We start from the raw sequence: 23,374 nt of genomic DNA on the forward strand, positions 1-23,374 counted from the left end.
CCGCTGTTTACTTATCCATCTGTAAAGATGTCTTTTCCCCTTGGTAATTAATAAGTAATCTATGGAGTTATACTTTGAAACTGTAAATATGCCATAGCCTGATAATTTCTCACCAGTGACTTTAGCATCCATTCATGATACTGGCTTAAATCAGTTTTTACTCTGAGAGTTACAAATGATTATTGACATTTGTCAGTTGGCATTCTTATATAGAGAAGAGCTTTTCCTCCCTCGACTTTTATTTTAATTTAGTATTGGTATAGATTCATGAATTCTTTTTTCCCCTAAATTTAATGAGTTATAATGCATTCTTGTCATTATTTACTTCACTGTCAAATTGTCCCATTGGTTTCTATCTTCTTTTGACATGTTTTTGAAAATTTCCTTAGTTTCTGGCATGGTGCTCTCAGCTTATTTTATAGTTTTTATGGATCAGCCATAAAGAAATTAGTCATTTCTTTAAGAAGCTCAGGATTCTTATAGTAGAGAAGAGTGTTTAATACCCAATGTGTGGACACAAAACGTGCTCCAAGGACACCAAATAGCTACTTGGTTGCTACTGCTTTCAGGTCCTTTTAGTAGACATAATTAAGAAATAGATTTCTTCCTTTATATCATGTAGTAAAAAATATTTCCATATTTAGAATCATGTTCTTAATATAGATTCCCAGAATTTGAGTGATTGGTTGAAATAACATGAACATTTTAGTGTATTGATTCTTATTATAAACTTGTTTCTCAGAAGCTTTGATTTTGTGGGTACTTGTTTTGCTATATGTTTACCAGAATTAGATCTTAATTTTTTCTTTTTTCTAATTCTATCAAGTATATAAAAATTATATATTTTAAATTTAACTTCCTTTGATTACTAGCAAAATTTAGCGGCCTTCTAGTTATGTTTCTCTTTGGTGAATTATTTATTCTTGCCCTTTCTCTTTTAGCATTTGCAATATTTCAAGATTTTTTTCTTTTTTGGCTGTCTATTTGGCTAGGCATTGTGCATACTTAACCTGTGGACTTTTTTTCTAACTCAATAGATTTTTCCAGTGAAACACTGAGATAATTTTTTCCTAGTTAATAATTAGCAAAAAATTCTGCAGAGTGATCAAATAAAAATCAAATATGAGGTATATGAGAAATTGGTTAAACAAGTTACTTTTTTACTAATAGTGTCAAAGAATAATATAAAAACTTGATTTTCCTCAGTCACGTTTCTTTCTTTTGTGAATGTGATTTCTTAAAAAATGAAACAGTTAAAACTTACAGGTTTTCTTTTCTTTTTCTTTTTGACTGAATCCTTAACCCTGCCCACAAAGCCTCAAGATGTAGGTAAGAAATTTACTTGTATATCACCTAAGGAATGACTAAGTTGGGATAATTTCTATTTTTTTAACTTTGTTTTCTTTCAATTTAATTTTTTGCTTGCTTTTTTCTTCTTCTCCCTAGTTTACATATACTTATCAGATATTGTGAACTAACCTTCCCAGATATTGTATTTTGGTGAACATATTACCTTATCTATAGACAGAGACAGTTATCACACCCAGCAAATGGTCACTGGCCTTATGGTAGTATAGGAAATGTTGCTGGGAGGCATAATTTGGATTTGAAAATATTAGTATTTTTTGCAGATGTGTATAGTGCATGGTAACAGTGGAACATTAGATATGAGTTAAGATTTTTCTGGAAACTTTGGTTGTTCAATGTATCTCCCAACTAGGTGGTAAACACCATAAGAGTATGCAGGACCTTGCTTCTTCCAACTGTACAGTTTGTAAATCTCCCCAAGCCTGTACATTCCCCAAGCCTGGCTGATGCAGTGTCAGCCTGGAGGAAAAGGTGACTTTTATATTTCTTCTGCTCAAAGGGGGAACACTTTGAACTTCATCTGTTCAGAGGTGTCTTTTTGTAATCCCTCTGGCCTGAAAGGATCATATTTTTGTACCTCGCACCAAGGTGCTGTAAGTGTTGCCATGGCCCTGAAGACGTGGATTGTGTCTTAATTTGGTACCCCCTACAGTGTCTGCTAGTGAGCCCAGTCACCAGGCTTGAAGAAGAGTAGTCATTCTTGAGTTTTCCTTATCCTTTGCCCCTGTAACAACTTATTAAAAAATCCTGTTAATTTTTGTCTCCAATATCTTTTGCATTCATGTTTTCCTTTGCACTTCCATTACTCCTACCAAAATTCATGTCCTGCTGATTTCTCAGTAGGATAATTGCAAAAGTCTCCTAATGGGCTTCTTGCCTTTTTTCCACCCCATCCATTCATTCTTCCATCCATCTAGTTGACAAATAGTCCTCGTCACTTTCTATTTGTCAGGCAAATGTGGGAGATCCCAACATATCAGACATACCACTACCTGCCTGGTATTTCTTAGCATATAGAAATGATAATATTACTATTCTATATAAACATTTTCAGTGGCTCTTCATGGCTTCCATTTGGAGCCCAAACTCCTCAGCTTTATATGAAAGATATACATAATCTGGACCCAGTTTCTTTCTATCTTAGGTTCCATTATTCTTCTTTATGACCCACTTTTTCATCAGAGTGGATTAATTGACTTTCCCCAAAGACATCCCAGGATTTCTTACCTTTGTGCTTTTACTCACATCATTCTCTCCACAAAGAAATATGAGTTTCCTTATTTCTCAGCTAGCTGAAATCTTGTACATTTTTTTTTCAGACTCAACTCATATGCACCTCCTCCTATATTCCTTTTCTGGTTCCTCACCCAGAGATCATAAAGCATTCCTGTCATATACTTACCCACATTACTTTAGAATGTCATATAGATTGTACATTGTATTATAGTCGTGTTCATGAGTCACCCGCACTGTGAAAGTATTTAGGAACCCAAGGTCCAGGGGGAGATGTTTTAGTCATCATTGATTGTCTCATAGTATCCAGCACAGTACTTTGCAAAAGTAAGGACTCCATGGAAATAGTCTATGTGAACAAATATAAATGTGCTCTGATACGTATATGCTCACTGGGAGGGAATCAATGATTTTAGACTAGTTCCGAGATCACTTAAATATCTGTGTCTGACTAGCACTACAATCTACTACTACTACCAGCAAGCTCTGGTATCTCTTGTTGGGCACAGTTGAAGCATTATATCACTTAACAACGAACCCACATACTACTTTTTTAGTCATACATGACACTCAGTGGGGAAATGATGCTTGTATCTGACACTTGTGGCTGGGGAGCCATCAATAGTAAATCTAAAGTTTGGTCAGTGTGAGATTAATTCAAGTCAATTCAACTTAATGAATATTTTTTGAGCACGTAATCAACTGTGATTAAGATCTAATATTTGGTTCATATGATGTCTCTTCTTCATGTTAAATAGGCCAAAATTATTTTCTACCATCAGTTATCTATTTTATACTTTATAAATTTATCACATATAGTTATTTATTGGGAAAATGTTAAAATACCAGGATATTATAATAACCTGAATATCTTTGCTTTTCAGATGATGTCAGTATCACCCAGAAATTTATAGAGGATAATATTGGATATATGTGAGTTTCTCTAAACTCATTTTGATGACGATGGTGTTTACTATAAGCTTATCTGGTATCTTCCAGAAATATTAACGCTTCTCAAAAGTAATGTAAATAAATATAAACCATATCAAAAAATAAATAGTGTTAATCATAAAATTCAGATGAGGCAATTGAATTGTCAAGAAGTTGTAAAAGTTATAACCTTCACACTTTGATAATTTCCTGAAGTTAGTCTGCAAGTGGGTGTTCCTATGAGTTTTTGGTTGGACATAAATCGAAATTCTGCAGGTCATCATTGTGTACTCTGTGTGGACTGTTGCAGCACCATCATTGCATTTGCTCAATATATTCAGGAGGCATCCTTTGAAGAAGTAGAAATGTTGGTAAAAGCCATGACAGAATACAGAGATAAATGCTTGGCTGACATGACACTCCCAGAGTGTTCAAAATTAGCTGTAAGTAAATTGTTTGCATTTCCTAAACAAACAAGCTTATTGGTCAACACTGAGAGAATTTTTGCCTTGGAAATATAAAAAGAGAGATGCTCTATGGCCCTCACTTTTATTTTTTGATTAAAAAAACTTTTAAAAAAAAAAACAACAGAAATTTATTCTCTTACAATTCTGGAGGCCAGATGCCTAAAATCGAGGTGTTGTAGGGTGCGCTCCCTGCAGAGGCTCTAGGGGAGAATCTGTTGAATGCTTTTCTCTTAACTTCTTGTGATAACCAGCAATCCTCAGCATTATTTGACTTATAATTACCTCACTCCAATCTCTGCCCCTGTCATCACATGGCCATCTTCTCTCTGAGTCTCTTCTCCTCGCCTTATAAGGACAGCAGTCACGTTGGATAAGACCCTCTCAATAACTTGGTTCCATCTGCTGAGACCCTATTTTCAAATAAGGTCCCATACACAATGTCCCATACACAATTAGGAATTGAACATAACTTTTGGGGGGACATTTTTCAACCCACAACAATGAGTATCTGGCTAGTCTCATTACAAGATTCCAATAATGAATTCTTCCTCCACCTGAATGAATTTGGACTTTGAAGCCAACTTGGGAATAATGAAGAGTTAGTTCGATGTACCAACATAGTGGCCAAAAGCTTATGTCTCCAGAAGGACACTAAAAAAGCTGAAACGTACAGGGGCCTGAGGAGTGCTATTTTCTGCCATCTCTACTAAATCACCACTCAAATGTGGTTTTGGGGCAGAATGAGAGTCTCTGTTCAAAATATGTATTTTAATTTTATCTATAACCCAGAGAAACAATTAATATAGGAACTGCTCATAGCAGAAATCATGGTGAGGGAGGTGAGTAATACAGATCTTAGATTCCTAAAAGCATCACCTCTTGGTGTCAGGAAGGAGAAATCTGGGCTCCTCATTTTTAAATTAATTAATTAATTATTTTGGCTGTGTTGGGTCTTCTTTGCTGCACGTGGCCTTTCTCTAGTTGCAGCAAGCGGGGGCTACTCTTCATTGCGGTGCGTGGGCTTCTCATTGCTGTGGCTTCTCTTTTTGCAGAGCATGGGCTCTAGGCGTGTGGTCTTCAGTAGTTGTGGCACACGGACTTAGTTGCTCCGTGGCATGTGGGATCTTCCCAGACCAGGGATGGAACCTGTGTCCCCTGCATTGGCAGGCAGATTCTTAACCACTGTGCCACCAGGGAAGTCCCTGGGCCCCTCATTTTTATTTTGCCTGACTTTAGTATTTAGGGTAAGGCACTTTCCTAGGAGATGCAATTCTGTGTAATGATGCACAGGAGGACTTGGTTATGAGCTTGCAGTCCACGCCGTAAGTATACAGGCAGGAAGACAGGAAATAGCCTGGCAAAGTAGAGGTACTTTCCTTACCTGCCTCTCTCAATATGTACTCTACTGTCACACCCTCTTTTCTTGGCCTCCTCCCGATAGAGTCACCATCTGCATCTCTAGAAGACTAATTACTAAACATTACCACTAAATACTTCACCAACACATTACACTCTGGCCATGTGACCTTGGAAGAGAAGGAAAAAAGCCACTATGTAAGAGAAATGTAGGTAGTAGAGAAATAGGAAGAGGTTGAAGGGCCTCAGGATAGGATAGAGAAAACTTCCCAAAGTGTGGGATGGTTGTCAAGGGTGTGGGTAAAGATGCTCTGCTGGTAATATTGGGAAAATTTGGGAATCTCTTTTGCAAAGGGTGACGCTCACCACTTATTGTCTCCATTGTGTCATCTCAGAAGGTTGAAAAATGTCATAATGAAAAAAAATGTCTTTTATTTTTCTGTTGTCCAGAATGATGTTTTACTGGAAAATATATGTACTATGGAGGGACTGCCACAAAAGCATAATTTTTCACACTGCTGCCATAAGGCTGACTTTGAAAGAAAACGTTGTTTCCTCCATAATAAGAAAGCTGATGTAGGATTTTTGCCTCCTCTCCCTACTCTGGATCCTGAAGAGAAATGCCAGACTTATAAAAATAACAGAGAATCTTTTCTAAACAAGTAAGTTTAATTTTAGTAGAAAAATGATTTAATTGAAGAATTATTCTTAGGCTAAATCCAATATCTCTTCCAAAAGAACATAGCTGGGTTTCTTGATCATTTAGTTCATTCAACATGCACTTGTGTGTCAGATTCTGTGGTCATTGCTGAGGAGATGAATAAGATATGAAACCTGATTTCAAGATCCTTTCATTGTGATGTGTATTTTCTAATGGGATGGGCCCCAGAACTGAAGGGTGTGCATGGCACCAAAGTTCTACTGGAGGAAATAATATAGTCTTTCAATGGAGAGTTATAGCTTTTACTAAGGGTAAACATTACATTAATGGATGTTTAGCAAAAATCTGTTTTCAGTAGTGTAGTAGTTGTAGAAGCAGAGACATTTTCTGGAAAGCTTAACCCACAAAGCTTGTTTGAACATAAGTGATTATGATCTCCGAATCTTGGATGGAGTGTGTATAGGTAGCTGTTCTTTGAACCTGAAAAGGAGAGATGCTGACCATCTGGCATGATAGGAGAAGAAAAAGAATAGCCAGAGCCCCGTGTTCATGATTAGAATGGCAATCATCATTCTTCTCTGGGAGCTGGCAACTTCAGTGACACAACTTTTATTGGAGACTCGATAACGCTGCCTTCCATTGAAGCCTTCAGTAATGGGAAATCCTTCTTCCTCTCACCTTTACTTTCACAACTTGTTCTTCTTGTCTTTTAAAATCTTCTCTTTTCCTTCCCTTGTCTACCATTTATTCATTACCTTCTTGTTTTTTTCTTTCCCTCCTTCCTTCCTTTTTTCTTTTGTAGTTATATCTATGAAGTTTCCAGAAGGAACCCCTTTGTTTTTGCCCCTACACTTCTTACTGCTGCTGCTCGTTTTGAGGAGATGACTAAAACATGCTGTGAAGAACAAGAAAAAGCTAACTGCTTTCGAACAAAGGTGGGTACTAACAATTGTTTTCTTAAAAGGACGAGGATTCATCCCAAACTGTAGATCTTTACTTAAAATTAAATTATAGCAAAAGAGTTGTTTACCATTTAAAAACTATTCTCTTGCCACTTTCACTGGTTTTTCAACCCATTGGCCACCTGCTACTGATTTAAATTTCTTATTACTTGAGACCCTTGAAAGACAATTGCCCATTTCTAGGGTTTCTCTTCTGGCTTTGTCTTCGTTGTGAATTGGAAGGAAATGCTAGTGAGTAAATAACCAGGGTAAAAATGACATTTTATCTTCTATCTTGGACAAGTCCTCTTTTGATTACCCATAAAACTGAATCATCCTGGTAGAGATGGACTAGCTCACAGCACTCTTCACCACTCATCTTCCCATCAAGTATAATTCAGTCATTGGGAAGACTGGCCCCACCTTTATAATAAGCCACAAATTTATATTTTGTTATGTACATTTCCTGAGATAAAAACCCCATAATTTTCTGTTTCTGAGCAAAGTTTGGAATTGTTTGGTTGACATGTGGTTAAGAAATAAGAGAATAGTGGGATTTTGCTCTTGCTTCAACAGAATTTCTCTTTATCCTTCAGGCAGAAACTTTCATACAATATTTAAAAGCATTATCTTCTTATCAAAAAAATGTCTGTGGGGCACTTATGAAATTTGGACCGCAAATCTTAAAATCTATGTGAGTTTTATAATGAGTATTTTGTTTCTACTTGTATTTTCTTGTCTAAGTCTCATTTTTGTTAAACCATTGATGACTTTTTATTTATACTCTTCCTAGTTCCTCAAGGGTTTTGAGGTGGGTCTCAGTCTGGGTGGATTACTCAGACCAGGACATTAGGTCCGGATGAGAGAAGACCTGCAAGGTGGGGAGACCCCAGAGAGAAAAAGGACTACTTCTGAGTTAGTTTTTGGTTAGTTGGGAATCTGAGCGGGTCCAGGAGTTCTGAACCTGAGTTTTAAAACCTTCAAGTGCTTTAGACATGACTTATCCATCCATCTTTGACTTTAATGACTAGGAGACTACACTCTAGGGATAAATTTTATTTTACATGCTTACCCTAGCCTACTAGCAATGATGCTAGTGCAATGTTTTGTGAAAAATTCTGAGATTTCAAATAGGTCAGCAGGAAAGGATTCTGTGATGAATAACCTATACCAGCCATGGGCTTACAACAAGAAATGGTGGTCCTTAAAAGAAGTGTTTTGCTATAACAATTATGGAAGAGGGCACATCTCTCAGGCCCTTTTTCCCCCAGTCCTGATCTAGGACTCAAAATATCAACCTAGGATTTTCAAAATGATCATGTGGGCCATGCAATGTATAAACATTGGTAAAGCCACCAGTGAAAAAAACAAGGGTACCACATGCCTACTGCAGCTATTTGTACTGTATTAGCAAGGAGATCCCTCTTGCCTTACTTGCTGTTCAAGTTGTTTTAGTGGTTTATCAATTCTATTTCCAGAAACATTGCTGTACTTAGTCAAAAATTCCCCAAGATTGAATTTAAGGAACTTATCTCCCTCCTAGAAGATGTTTCTTCCAAATATGATGGATGCTGTGAAGGGGATGTTGTGCAGTGCATCCATGGCAGGGTAAATATTCTATAAAACCAAGTAAAAATAGTGATTTTGGGGGTGGCTATTTTTTATTTTGAAGTTGCCCTAATGTTTGGCTACTCACCACAATAAAATCAGAATGTTGATAAATCGGTTGGGATTAACAGATAACACTACTATATATAAACTAGATAAACAACAAGGACCTCCTGTATAGCACAGGGAACCATATTCAATATCTTGTAATAGCCTATGATGGAAAAGAATCTGAAAAAAGAATAGATATATTCTTTTATATACATATATATTCAGTTATATATATAACTGAATCACTTTGCTGTACACCTGAAACTAATACAACATTGTAAATCACCTATGCTTCAACAAGAAATAAATTGTTAAATAATAACATAAAATAAAAAATGTTAACAAATAAGACCAAATAAAACTTTGGAGCTTTTTATACATGGGATTGTTTTTAGGTTACTCAGCAGATTCTGTTTTATATGGCTAAATGTACATGACATAAACTCCAGGAATTTAGAATTTGTGGACATTAATTTAGGCCAGACTAAAGTTTTCTTTAATATTGCAAATACTCTTTAGCTATATTAGAGATTAACAGTAAAGCTCAGAAAATGATTCATCTTTATGTTTTTAAGAGCTGCTTTGTCTGAGTTTCTTCAGGCCATTTAGGAACAGTCTTTCCAGATAAGTAAATATGTTAATTTAAAATAACTCTTACTCTAGTCTTTAAAGTGATTCTCTAATGACATATACTGGTAAATATATTGTTGACATAGTTGAAGTTGTTTATGCATACGAGGGTAACACAATTTCATTAAAAATATCCCGACTTCTTAGTTGAAATTAAGTTTTTTCTTAGTGACTTTTAATTAGTCTTACTGTTTTAAATTCACAAGGAAACGTCATGTAAATTAGACAACTTGAATTTTAGAATATGAAGATATGTACATTTTATTTCAAGTAGTGGACAGTAGATATCACCAAGAATTATTTTGTCCTTAACTGTATTTCAATGAAAAGCAATCTCACTCGCTATTTACTTTTGTTTGTTTGTTTATGGGGATGTTGGTTTTATAATACTAAATTTAATGTACTGAAAAGATATAATTGAAGATTTTTCCCTGAAGTTTGGAGCTGAGACTAAGGGATCATATTATATTCTTAATATCCTTTTCTTTGATGGTTTTATGTAGAAATAAGAGGAATAGAATCGCAATTTATTCAAAATAGAAATTAATTCTCAGACAATAAGAGATGTGTTGCCTCGAACGATGATGGTCTTAGGGGAAATGTATATATGTTTGCAAAGACAGGCTCCCTGGTTCTAAGCGGTTTGCTGGAAACATGGTGCCAGCCTCCTTTCCATTTCTCACCTCAGCCTAGAGCTTCATCTCATTCTTTATCCTCGGTGTTCCCCAGGAGAAGATTCCAGGCCGGGGAACAGCTTGAGCAAAGTCAGAGAGTCTGGAATAGCCTCGTGCTTTGACAGAACTCAATGTAGTTCATGAGACGCTAGGACAGAGAGTAGGAGGAATGTACAGTCTAATTCTGGAGCGTCTGGAGAGAGGACTAGAGGCTAGACTAGCTTTTAAAAAATTATCCAACTAATGTGTAACCAAGAGAGCTTCACCCTCTCCCTTATTCCCGTAACTTTATATGGAGGTCAGAATTGGGTAGGGAGAGTGGGGAGAGGGGAGAGAGTAGGGTTTACTATTTTGTACATTATTTGATAATTTGAACAGCTTCAGATTAATAATGTCTATAGGAAAATGACAACAATGAGCAGAATATCTCCTTATGTTTGAGAAGCCTTCATCTGGTAGTTGCTGTAGTGGTTCATTAGTTTACCATTCTTTCATTCACTTATCAAATATTTCTTGAGTTTCTACTATATACCTGGCAATGTGGTTTCAGGCCATAAGAGAAGAAATCTAGGATCATAGATATTACAGTAACATGTCTTTGGTGGCCCTCATTAAAGTACAGATAAACTCTCATGGGAAAGAAACAGCATTTAGAATTTAAAATGCCGATACACCAGTGGAGTAGGGGTAAAGTATTTAAAAGATTAATACTTAACAATGAATGTAAACTTATGAGTCTATTTTTCATAATTATATCATCTAAAATCCTGAGAAATAAAGCTTGCCTTAATATGAAAGTTCATTGTATTAAATCAATACAAAATTTAATTATCTATCAAATTAGCTGATGAAACAAGTCCAGATGTTATGCACATGGTTGATTTTGCATTGATTTTGGAAGGAAAATCCAGCCCTGATGATATTGTGAAAATAAAGTCATTTCCCATTCTTATTTGATACAGAGCAAGGTTATGAGCCATATTTGTTCAAAACAAGATTCCATCTCCAGCAAAATCAAAGAGTGCTGTGAAAAGAAAATACCAGAGCGCGGCGAGTGCATAATTTACTCAAATAAAGATGATAGACCAAACAACTTACCCCTAAGAGAAGCAAAGTTTACTGAAAGCGAAAATGTGTGTGAGGAACGAGATGCTGACCAAGAGAACTTCATGGCCGAGTAACATAACTCTATATTGACATTTATCAGGAAAACAGAAACTTTGGATTTGACCTATTTTGGCTAACTTGGGTGGAAGGAATAGGGATCATTTAAATCACATAAGTATTGGGTCTCACCTGATTTTAAGAGTCACGGCTATCGATTATAGTCTTTTTACATGATTTTAAGAAAATGCAACTGTGTTATGATGTGATGGCTAACATTTATTGAGTACTTGATATGTGCCAGACAATGGGCTAAGTACTTTATATGAATTATTTACTTTAATTCTCATACAGTCATGTAAAATAAGTGTGATTTCTCCCAATTTTCAGATGAGCAAACTGAGGTACAGAGAAGTTAAGTAACTTGTTCAACTTTCAAAGCTAAAATATGGCAGAATAGGGATTAGACCCTAAGAGGTCGGGCCTGAGAAGTTGCAGGCTTACCTGCCATGCTCTGCCCTCCCTTGCCATCCCACCCCCTACACAGCTGCCCGGCTGTTCAGGGGAAGACTAGTTGACTTGGAGCCAAAAGAACTAGATTTGAGTCCTGGTTGAGTCAGTGGGACAAAAGTTAACCTCTCTGTATTGTAGGTAATCATATATAAAATTTGTATAAGAATATTTGTTCATTCCAAATATTTTGGTTATAAAATATAATCCAGGGACTTTACTAGGTTAGGCAGGGTTCTTATCCCCAGTAAGCTTTCATCAATAAGAAGTGTGGGGCTTCCCTGGTGGCGTGGTGGTTGAGAGTCCGTCTGCTGATGCAGGGGACATGGGTTCGTGCCCCGGTCCGGGAAGATCCCACATGCTGCAGAGTGGCTGGGCCCGTGAGCCATGGCCGCTGAGCCTGCGCGTCCGGAGCCTGTGCTCCGCAACGGGAGAGGCCACAACAGTGGGAGGCCTGCGTACTGCAAAAAAAAAAAAAGAAGTGTGATGTGAGAAGACATAGACTCATAAATACATGAGTGCAAGAAATGCTCTTTAATTTCTGATAGCACTAGATGATAGGTAATGTGGGGACAGGGGAGGAAGTCCCTGGGGACCCTGGAAAGGCTTGATGGGAAGGAGGTACTGGAAGAAATTTTAGTAATCTGGACAGAAGGAGTAGAGCATGGATAGAAGTGTAAAACTGCTTGGTGTATATGTGGTTGTGAATAGGGTTTCTGCAGTGAGAGAGGAGGGTAGTGAGAGGTAGATGGGTCAGATCATACAGGCATGCTAAGTAACGAGATGCCACTGAAGGGTTTTCACTGAAGAATAAGGAAGGACAAAATCACTTTTGTTTTTTAGAAACTTCATCTGGAATGAATCCCAGTTTGGGGCTTAGGTGGTTGGTAAGTAGTTTTCAGACTCAATGAGATGGGAAGTATGGGGGAATGTTTTGTGGGAAAGAGAATATGTTTGAATCTGACCACTTTGACTTTGAGGTGCCTGTGAGGTAATTAACTGGGAATGTCACGAGATAATTTAATATATGAACCTGGAATTCTGGAAGGAGGTCTGGATTGAAGATACAGGTTATTGAATACTTACCAAATTTTCAGCGCTTCTCATCTATTAACCAATTTAATTTTCAGAACAACCTTCTGAGGTTAGAACACTTTTATTATCCTCATGTTACAGGCAAGGAAACTGAGGCACAGAGGTTAAGTAACTTGCTACAAAGTCACACAACTAATATGTGGTGGAGCCAGGATTCAAACGTAACCAGTGTGGCTTCAGACTCCTGCTCTTATAACCACTGTGCTCTATTGCTTCTCATGAGTCAAATTAATCTAAATGATAGATGCAAGGTGTTTCACTTGTACCCGATATATGCTTGCTAAACGGAAGCAATTTTTGTCCTCATCCTCTGCATCATCTGCATCACCATCACTATGACAACTAAAATAGTGTTTGAAGCCTGGGGAGAAATGATAGAGCAGCAACGAATATGCTGAGCCAGAGATGTTTCAGGTGTGGTTTTTCTGGATGCAAACATTTGATGCAAGACCTCAGTGGATCTGCCAGGCTAGGGTCGGCTCCCAGGGTTTTTTTTTTGCAATATTTTGGTGGTGTGTTTTTAGGTGTAATTTTATTCCTGGAGAAAGGTCCACGGCTTACATGAGATATTAAGGGGAACACTTGATTCTCTGAAGGTTAAACACCACTGCTTTAGGATATGGGAATGCATCCCACAAATGGGATTGAGAAGGCAGGTGGGGAAGCAGGAGAGATGATGTCAGAAAAACCAAGAGTAATCAAGAGAAAAAGGTTGCAAACCAAAAAGAGATTATAAAATGTCCCTTGGACTTGGAGAACTCTTGTGAGGTATTGCTCTCTCAAAACATAGACCATTTTTACTTAATTTGAATGAATAAAGAAGATACTTTTATGAAGAAGTTTCTGAACAGCACAGTCGAGGTAGTTAAAGAAAACACCTCTCTTTTGAGCAGAGTCAACTTGGTTTAAACAAGAATAAAGTAGGCGTCCTATGGGACCTAGGTTCAAATTTTATACTTCCATTAATAGCCAGGTGCTTAACTGGTCTGAAACTTAGTTTCCTCAGCTATAATATAGTACTTATCTTGAGGGTTAAGTGAAGTTAAATGAGAACGTGTTTTATAAAGGGTAGGAAGCCTATCTTGGTCTCCTATGCACAAAGCTTGATCCAGTGCCTCGCACCTACTAAGGGCTTAATAAGTGTTAGCCTCTTCTCTCTCCCTTTCTCACTTTCTCCCCAAATCACACCCACATATACTTCACCGAGGCCATGGAAACCTGCACCAATGACTTAGGGTGGCAGGAGTGATTATTCCCATATTTGACAAGTGACAGGATGAAGGAATGAGCAAAGGCTGCTCCACAATCTCTCCCTAAGTTGGCACCGGGAGTGGGGAGAAATCCATATTCCCACCATCTCAAGATGGAGGTCTGAATGCATTTTCCAACAGAATTATACTCGATATGTATTTTCTAAAGTATTGGTGGCATGATCTACTATTTCTGATGCTTTATGGGTTAAATCATTCTAACAATGAATGCTAAATACCTTTAATCATTCTATCCCTCCAAGTAAAAGGATTGTTAGTTTAAAACATAATATGGAAGAGAACCTTTGTAAAATGATCTCCTGTTGTCAAAATGTCCTCTTAAATCATTCCCTGACCAAACCAGAGGAGGAACTTAGCATATGAAGACAGACTCAGTGTTAGATCTCTCTAGAGTAAAAGATAGCAGGATTTGGTGTTTTGCTCTTTCTCGAAGTTCTAATATACAAAATATTTTACACATCGCAGGTTTCTTTATCAATACTCAAGGAGACATCCAGAACTGTCCACACCAGAGTTGTTAAGAATTGCTGGAGTGTATGAGGATCTCCTGAGAGAGTGTTGCAACACGAAAAACCCTCCAGACTGTTACAGACATGCGGTAAGTTCCATCCTAGTAGGCTCAGAGAATTAAATAAACAAAATAAAACAACAAACATTTAAAAACTATCAAAGTTTCACTCTGGTTCAGAAGGTGGAAAATGTGATTGACAAATCTGAGTCTACCTTAAATTCAGTGTAAGTTGATCATAGGGAAGACCAACATCATTGGTTTGGGTTACTCATAATGTTTTGAACTTCAAATCCTGTGTGTTGATGCAAAAAATTCTTCCCATTAAACATTTATATTGTTATTTATGTACTCTGTAGTTTCTTGGGCCAATTCAATTTTTTGTTATAGTAAAAATAATAAATGATTATTAAAGATGATTAGGAAAGTATCAAAATTTACAAAGAAAAAAATAAAAATTTTCTGATTCTGTCACCAAGAAATAGCTATAATTAACATTTTTTCATCTTTTCTATGCATATATGAATACATTTATATGTGTGTTTAAAAATAAGATTGGAATAATACTTTCTTAAGAAATTTTTGGATCTGTTTTTATTTATTGGCATAAAAAACATTTTATGTTATTAAACAGACTTTTAAAAAATGTATTTATTTTACATGATGGTATTCCATCATAATAATTGATTTAAATGCTCTCATACTGTACGTTTGACATTTTGGACATTGATTTAACTTTTTAAAAATTTTATTTATAAGTGACCCTAAGTATCTCATTCCATTCATCATTATTAATACTTATGGTTATTTTCTTTAGACAGATTATCAGAAGGAAAATTATTAAGTCAAATTATATAGACTTTAAAATAAAAAATATTTGATACAAACGGCCAGGTTACTATCTAGAAAGTTATTAGCAGCATATAGTCCTATAACAGTGCTTGAAAATGCTCATCTTACCTCCACCTTCACCAACATTGCACATAGAAATTAACTTTGCTAAATAATGAGCATGTTTTAAAATTTTAATTAATTTTTTAATGAAGTTAAACATTTCCCATATGATTTTAGCTACTGTAGTTATAAATTTCCTGTGGACAATTTGTTCACGTCTTTTACCCATTTTCCTGTTGAAATTAGCATTTTTAAATATCAGTTCATATGCACTTTTTGTGTATTATAGAAATTAATTATTTGTCATGTTCGATTTGTTTCTCATTCATTTGATAAGTGTTGCTTTTGCTTTACTTAAAAAATTACCTCCACTTGCCAAAAATGCCAGTTTACACCCATTCATCTTTGAGCAAGAAGTAAGAAGACTTAAGTTTTATCCAGCTCTACCGCTGTCCCTAACAAGGAGGTCTGTTCCTGATCCTTAAATGAATCATAGTGCTAGAAAATTCTCTTTATTATATGGAGACACAATTCGTCCCACAGCATTCATCCACTGGTGTGTAGTTTTCTCTCTAGTGGTCACTTAGTAGATGTCCAATTTTATGCCGCGTGAGAGAGAGTTTGTCAAATATTTGAGGACAATTATTGGAGGTTTTAAGTTCCAGTTCTAAGTGATGAAAAAGAAGATATAAAAAAGATACATGTCATTAAAAATGTTATGTAGCAATACTTATTCACTGGGTGATTCTAGGCAAGCCGCTTGACTTCATAGGGCCAGATAACTTCTCTGACCACTTCAAAGTGAGAATCAATATGATCATTGTCTGGGAATTCCCTGGTGGTCCAGTGGTTAGGACTCGGGCTTCCACTGCAGGGAACACTGGTTCGATCCCTGATCGGGGGACTAAGATCCCACATGCCGTGACGCGGCCAAAATAAATAACGAAATAAATACATACCTACATAAAAAAAATAAACAGCTTGTCACCTCTTTCTAAAAAAAAAAATATGATCATTGTCAACATCAGATTTGAATTTCACTTTGCAGACGGGAAAGCTCTATAAGGTAATGATACCTCTACAAGGTAATGATAATGAAAAATTTGAGCTTTCAAATTTAGCAAAAACTATATCTATAAATTAAAAAATTCAAATTCTTACATATATAAAAACTACCCTCAATTTAATGAGTAGTGTATGATAATTAGAGTTTGAAAATGCTATATAAATTAAAGGAGCAATTAGACAAGTTGACTTGAAGCTTATGATTAAATTTTAGATAAAATGTTCATAAACATGATTGTTCGTATTTTCAGGAAAACAAATTCAATGAGACAACTGAGAAAAGCCTCAAGATAGTACAGCGAGAATGTGAACATTTTCAGATTTCGGGGAAGGATGACTTGAAATACCAGTAAGTTGTTTGCACAAGTAGGTTAACAATGGTGACCAGGATAAAATAAAGAGTGCCACAAAGTGTCAAAATCTTAGCTCAGTCTTTTAGTTATGACAAGTTCATAAACTCTGGGAAAGAATAAAAACACAAAAGTCAAGAAGGCACATTGAGCTGTCATATTAAGCCTTTACCAGAAATGAGGCTAGAAATTGAAGACATACAGGATTCTGGACAAACTGATTCTCTAATGCATTAGTTTTTGTTTGGACTACCTTTCTCACTCCCAGCCCAGAATTTCTGGATTTTACCCTGTTTCAGGGGTGTGGGGTGGGATGGAGAAAACTTCACGTTGTTATAATTTCCCAAGGAAGAATTATTTAAGGAAATAATTCTTATTGAGTTAAAAAAAATAATTCTGGATTTACTTAACACTTTACTATTCATTTTAAAGTATTCTTGTGAGCATTCATGAATAATATGAAGTTTGTTCTGGATTTTCTTAATTAATTACCATGCTAATGTATTGTGTGTTGAAACCAAACATCTTCAAGTCACAACAAAACACAGTTTAAAAAATATATTTTCACTATTTCTGCAATTGGGCTGTTATCTGAAAACTCAGCCCATTAAATATCTTTGTTTCCTCCATCTCAGATTATCCTTTTCCAACATGTATCTATTAAATTTTCCCTTTGAAATATTTATTAACTGCTCAAGGGATCTCAAGCAGGATTTTACAAACTAACTAAGATATTTTCTACCAAGGAGCTCCTATACTCACAGGTGAAGAAGGATGGGCAAATCTGAGAGTTTCTGAATTATCATGAAATTAGAAGGAAACCGAAATACAGCGATCTAGGAGGCAGGGTGCAGGAAAACAGGAAGTGAAGAGACTGTTCTCTACCACTTTATGAGAGAGCTGAGCTTCATGTTGCTCTTATGTTGGTTGTCCCTAGCCTGGCAGGGTTGGGGCTTCAGGGGGCTAGACAAGGGAAAATGGGTACCTGCTTTTGTTCAGAACAAACAGACAAATGTTCTTTCAGCTACCTCATCAATCTCACAAAACTAGCCCCCCAGCTCTCCACTGAAGAACTGACCTTTCTTGGCAAGGAAATGGTGACAGCTTTGACCACCTGCTGTACACTGAGTGAAGAGTTTGCCTGCGTTGATAATTTGGTGAGCCTGGCCCATGTGCCTGACTATTCCTAAAAGAAAAAAAAAAAAAGGATGCTTTTGCACTCATTCATTTATAGTGATTGTCCGTCTTCCTCTCTTCATTGTTTTCAAGATTGTTAAGCAAGGAAGGTCAAGTTTTATTTTTGGCTTACTGTGTCAAAATCCTGAGAAGCAAAAGAGAAGTCTTAAATATTTGCTTGGGGTTCTCCAAATCATCTTTATTACTTCTTATTTATATTAGAAGCCATTTGTTAGAGCAAACCACTTGGAATCATAGAATTATTTCAGAATGATAGAGAAAGTTTCATAATCTTAAGTAATGGGATAGATTCTCTCTCTTGTCCCACCAGGTCAGTAAGAGAATTGCTGTTTCCAGCCCAGTTCGGGTTGGGTGCACCTTTTTAGGTCTGGGGTGGACAGTACGTGGGGGACATCCCAGAAGGGGACTAAAACTAAGGGCCACAGTGTCCTAATGCCATTTTCAGTTGGCTGTTTGCAGCTCTCTGCTCAAAATCACAAATTTGTATATACGTTAACAAGAATTAATCTCTAGACATTTAAATTGCTATGGCTTGCATTTTTGTTATAATGTCATTTAGGACACCAGCCTCTACTTTTCTTTGCACGTCGTTTCATGTTACAAGTGCATGAGTTTTTCTAAGTTGACAGTGATACTAGCACAAACTAACAATTCATCTAGCTGTATTTCAAAACTCCATTGCAACTTTCATTGGTATAGGTGGACTTAGTTCTTGGAGAGTTATGTGGAATAAATGAAAATCGAAGTATCAACCCTGCTGTGGACCACTGTTGTAAAACAAACTTTGCCTTCAGAAGGTCCTGCTTTGAGGGCTTGGAAGCCGATAAGACGTATGTGCCTCCATCTACCTCTCAAGGTTTATTTACCTTTCACACAGACTTGTGCCAGGCTCATAATGAGGAGCTCCAGAGAAAGAAAGACAGGTACAGACATTCTCCACTGTTCACCTCTTCAGCCGGAAGACATAGCATGTATTAATGAGAAGTTTTATTGTAATGGATATGTGATTTTTGGTGTTATAATCCTGTTCTTTCTGTCACACTGTCCAGTCTGCCCAATTGTAAGCTAAAACCTAGCTAGTCTTTTCCTTTGCTAGAGCCTTGGAGGGTCCAAAAGACTGTGATTTGGAAAGGTGGGTGAGAGTAGCCATAAAAATGCTCCTAGAAGGGTCATAATGAATCAGATTTTCTTGAGAGCATGTCATAGATGTTTGCTCTGAGAATCTCTCTTAATGTTTGCAGATAAGAGAGGCCCAAAAGGAACAGGAATTTTGCTTTTGCTTTCTCAGGCAATGCTACAAATGCCAAGGAATCAGATCGTTTTTCTTTTTTTTTAGATTAAGCAGTGTCTGTATCAAGTGGAGTGGAAACAGAATTCAGTTATTGAGGGAGGGGGAATAGATGTTGCTTTGGACATGAATTTTCTAGAGACATCAAATGTAGTCACATAGTCTACAATATTGTGCATATTGAAGACTTACTATATGTTCCCATATTTTATACAATTTCATCCATGATTACATAGCTCTCCAAAGATTGTTATAATGGAATCCATCCCATGTGTTTAACAGGAAAGTTTCAGGACATCCTTTCAAAAGTGGAATATTTTAACTTTTTACATTCACCCAAATGGAGATTCCTAAGACATATGATTCTATAACTAGCCTTTTGGAGAAGAGGGCTGCAGAAAGAAATCGTTAATTAATTCTGTTTGACTCACTGGGTCACAGGTTTCTTGTCAACTTAGTGAAACTGAAGCCTGAACTTACAAGGGTGGAGCTGCAGTCATTGCTGGTGAATTTCACGAATGTGGTGAAGAAGTGCTGCCAGGCCCAGGGGCCTGAAGCCTGCTTCAAGGAGGAGGTACTTCCAGCTCTTTTCCCCCTGAAATCCAACTGGTATTCCTGGTCAAACAAAAGAAACCAGAACTCCCCTTAGGACCCCCCTTCCTCCCTGCAATGTCTCCCAGGCTGAGGCCTGAGAGCACAATCGCTACACAACTAAATATGCAGACATCTCTCTGACAGGGTTTTGGCACCATCTCCTTGGTGACAACATGGTGTAAGAAAAGGCATCAGGAAATCATAGGTTCTATGCTGACAGTCGTGGTCATGTCACTTAATCTGAACTGCGGTTCACCTTCTTTAAATGAGGATGGTAATAATTATCCTTGAATTATACCATCCAGTTGGTTAATAAATAGTTAATCTGACTTGCAAAGGAGATCATATCAGTCTCAAAGAGAGGGGAACAGGAAGGACATCAGGAAGTGATGAGGTCTTTCAGGGGGTGGCTGTGTCACCTTCCTGGCCTTTGTCCCAACATCCCCTGCTAGAGCATACCTGTGTGTGAAGTGAGGAGGTGGCAGAGAAGATGAGAGGAGATGTGTCCCCTGCTGGTTCGTGTTCCAGGAGCCTCAGGCACCTGTGAGTGTCAGCCCCAGTGGGTGCTCCTTGGAAGTATCTTGCTCACTGTTTCTTTCCTAGTGACACCCACTCCCCTCCAGACTCACTCACAACTCGTGCACACACACGTACTTCGTTCACACTCACATGCTTCATGCACACTCACAGGCACACACACACAGAGCTTTCATTCTGGTTGAGAGCCCTCTGTTTTTCTGAGTGAGTGCTTAATCTGGGAATTTTTTTTGGCACAAACTACTAGTTTTTTGAAAAACATGCTTGATTTCATTAGAGGGTATTAGTGTCATTTAGCATTTATCCGGGTGAGTGTATGTATTGAGACCACATAAAGGGAGAGATGAATTCCCTGGCAGTTTGTAAAAGGCTGGGGTGTCTGTTTCCAAGATCACCAGAAGAAATTGTTCATTGTCTCCTGTACAACACGAGAGTGGTTTAACTTTTCTTTACAAAGCTCAAGACAATATGCTTCTCTAAATTCAAATAATAATGTCTTAAATTTTTCTTTCCATTTTTTTTTATTGGAGTAGAGCTGCTGCACAGTATTATATAAGTTACAGGTCTATAATATAGTGAGTCACAATTTTTAAAAGTTATGTTCCATTTATAGTTATTGTGGAATACTGACGATATTCCCCATGTTGTATAATATATCCTTATAGATTATTTTATACTTAATAGTTTGTACTTCTTAATCCCCTACCCCTATATTTCCCCTCCCCGCTTCCCTCTCCCTATAGGTAACCACTAATTTGTTCTCTATATCTGTGAGTCTGCTTCTTTTTTGTTATATTCACTAGTTTGTTGTATGTTTTAGATTTCACATATGCATATATCATACAGTATTTGTCTTTGTCTGACGTATTTCACTAAGCATAATGCCTTCCAAGTCCATTCTTATTGTTGCAAATGGCAAAATTTCATTCTTTTTTTTAATCTCTGAGTAGTATTGTATTGTATATATGGGCCACATCTTCTTTATCCATTCATCTGTCGATGGACACTTAGGTTGCTTCCATATCTTGGCAATTGTAAATAATGCTGATATGAATGAACATTGGGGTGCATGTATCTTTTCAAATTAGTGCTTCTTTTTTTGGACACATGTCCAGGAATAGCATCACTGGGGTTGTATGGTAGTTCTATTTTCAGTTTTTGGAAACCCTCATACACTGTTGGTGGGAATGTAAACTGGTGCAACCACAGTGGAAAACAGTATGGAGGTTTCTTAGAAGTCTTCCTATGTGCTTTTATTTCTCTTTTTTTTTCTCTCTCAGGGTCCAAAATTGTCAGCCAAAAGTCAGGTTGCTTGAAAAACATCAAGTAAAATTCACCAAAGGTAATAACTTGTATCTCAATCAAAGGCTAAATGTATTGCTAACTTATTTGGTCGTTTTGGCTTTTCCCTTCTCATGCTTCAGTGTCAATTTCTGGCTCATCCCCCATGCCTTACACCTAACAGACCCCAGTACTTGTCCTGTAATGTTTCTCTGAGTATCATTCACTCCTTACGGGATGGCACAGCTGCATTTGTGCTAGCACACTCTTACTGTCCCAGCAGTTTTCTGAATACCTAAAGGTATCCACTCTTCTGCCCTTCTGCTACTACAGTCAGATGTCTGGACCAGGAAGGAAAGGCAACAGAATCTATGAATGTTGACAGGGAGAGCAGGGGGTTGGGATGGGCAGACAGGCCTCAGCAAAGCTGCTCTAAGAGTCTCTTGCTTCAGTATTTACATAAAAGAAAAGTGATATGTTAGGGATTTCAAAAATGTGTATAAAGGATCTCTTCTTCCCTGCAGTTTGTGTAAGACAAATTCACAAACTTTAGGAACAAAATGTTGAGTAGATATAGCAAGGATGTTCAGTGTCCAGGAAGAGAGACCGGGACCTCCACAGGGAGTGGGTTTGGATCTATGAAAGGCAAAACATAGTTACCACTAACAGTTTTTTTTATATACATGAATTTCCATCACTCAAGTTATAACATTTCGTATTCTTTTGCTGCACAAGATTCTATTTTTCTTTCCAGGTTTCAGAGAAAAGAGAGGAAGACCAACATACCTGCTTCCTATCTGTCCCGTGGTGAATTTCGTTTTCTGAGAACACAGTAAAAAGATTCTTCTGTAATCATTATCTGAGATCATGTTATTGCAGCAAGCAATAAACAACAACATTATAAAGTTATTTCTCAAAGACTAATTGTCATGTGTCAACTTGTTAACCAAATTAAACAACCAAGAGTCATTCATTCCATCAGGATCTTTGGCTCATTGGTTAAATCTACTACTTTATGGAAGACAGGACTCTGAAATAGCAATTGTGAGGGCAGAATCCTCACAGATTCTGTTCTTGATGCTACTGGGAAGAAAATGGGGAGTTGTGGGCATGCAGCATGACCTTTACTACTACTACTACTATTACTGCTACTACTGTTATTACTAGCTGGGATTGAATGTTTTCAAAGCAAAAACATTGTTGGAGGTACTTCTAATGCATTACCTCATTTAACTGTAACAACTCTATCAAGTAAACCTTTTTTATTCCCATTTTACAGATAGGGAACCTGAGGCTTGGGGATATAAACAAATCTGTTCAATGTCATATGACTAGTATTGCCAGAACCAAGGTTTGAATTTGAGCCCTCTAATTTCAGAAGAATATTCTTAGCCACTGTACACACTGCCTGTGTACGGCCGTGTTGTGGGTGTCTTATAAAATCTGTTATTCAGAGAAGGGGAAAAGTGCCCAAGGCATCTGTGACAGTGACTCTTTTCTCCCTGCATCCCCACTCCACACCAAAATTGCTATTATGCTGGAGCTGTAAGCTTGGCAGTGACGTCTAAGGAGAGGGAGTGGTAGGAACTAGGAAGCCAGAAAATGAAGGTTGGTCATGGGATCATGGCTTGATGATCCTGGCTGTTCTCTAAACTTTTAAGGTTTTTAGTATTTCAGTGTCTGAAATGAAAGATTATGACCATCGAAGAGATAACACATGAAAATATTCAGAGTTCTTTTGGTTTAACATTTAGAGCATAG

The 23,374-nt window shown here is 37.2% G+C and overlaps 1 protein-coding gene across 1 annotated transcript; it reads left to right on the forward strand.

Moving 5' to 3' along the window:
- Nucleotides 1–1,215: 1,215 nt before the first annotated feature.
- On the forward strand, nucleotides 1,216–22,518 carry AFM (afamin). Its single transcript, XM_032633266.1, has 15 exons — nucleotides 1,216–1,329; nucleotides 3,486–3,534; nucleotides 3,842–3,974; nucleotides 5,805–6,016; nucleotides 6,818–6,950; nucleotides 7,553–7,650; nucleotides 8,435–8,564; nucleotides 10,882–11,096; nucleotides 14,365–14,497; nucleotides 16,618–16,715; nucleotides 17,741–17,873; nucleotides 18,613–18,836; nucleotides 19,643–19,775; nucleotides 21,613–21,674; nucleotides 22,368–22,518. Exons 1-14 carry the CDS (start codon nucleotides 1,245–1,247, stop codon nucleotides 21,646–21,648), a joined length of 1,812 nt encoding a protein of 603 aa, XP_032489157.1. The 5' UTR covers nucleotides 1,216–1,244; the 3' UTR covers nucleotides 21,649–21,674; nucleotides 22,368–22,518.
- The last annotated feature ends 856 nt before the right edge of the window (nucleotides 22,519–23,374 follow it).

Source organism: Phocoena sinus, chromosome 5 (genome assembly GCF_008692025.1).
Source record: "Phocoena sinus isolate mPhoSin1 chromosome 5, mPhoSin1.pri, whole genome shotgun sequence".
In the NCBI taxonomy this organism is placed as follows: domain Eukaryota; kingdom Metazoa; phylum Chordata; class Mammalia; order Artiodactyla; family Phocoenidae; genus Phocoena; species Phocoena sinus.

Bases quoted from the DNA above. Each gene is read 5' to 3' on its own strand.
- AFM (XM_032633266.1), top strand. From the start codon at position 1,245: ATGAAACAGTTAAAACTTACAGGTTTTCTTTTCTTTTTCTTTTTGACT. The intron at 6,951-7,552 runs GTGGGTACTAAC...TTTATCCTTCAG, and splicing joins CTAACTGCTTTCGAACAAAG to GCAGAAACTTTCATACAATA. The intron at 8,565-10,881 runs GTAAATATTCTA...TATTTGATACAG, and splicing joins TGCAGTGCATCCATGGCAGG to AGCAAGGTTATGAGCCATAT.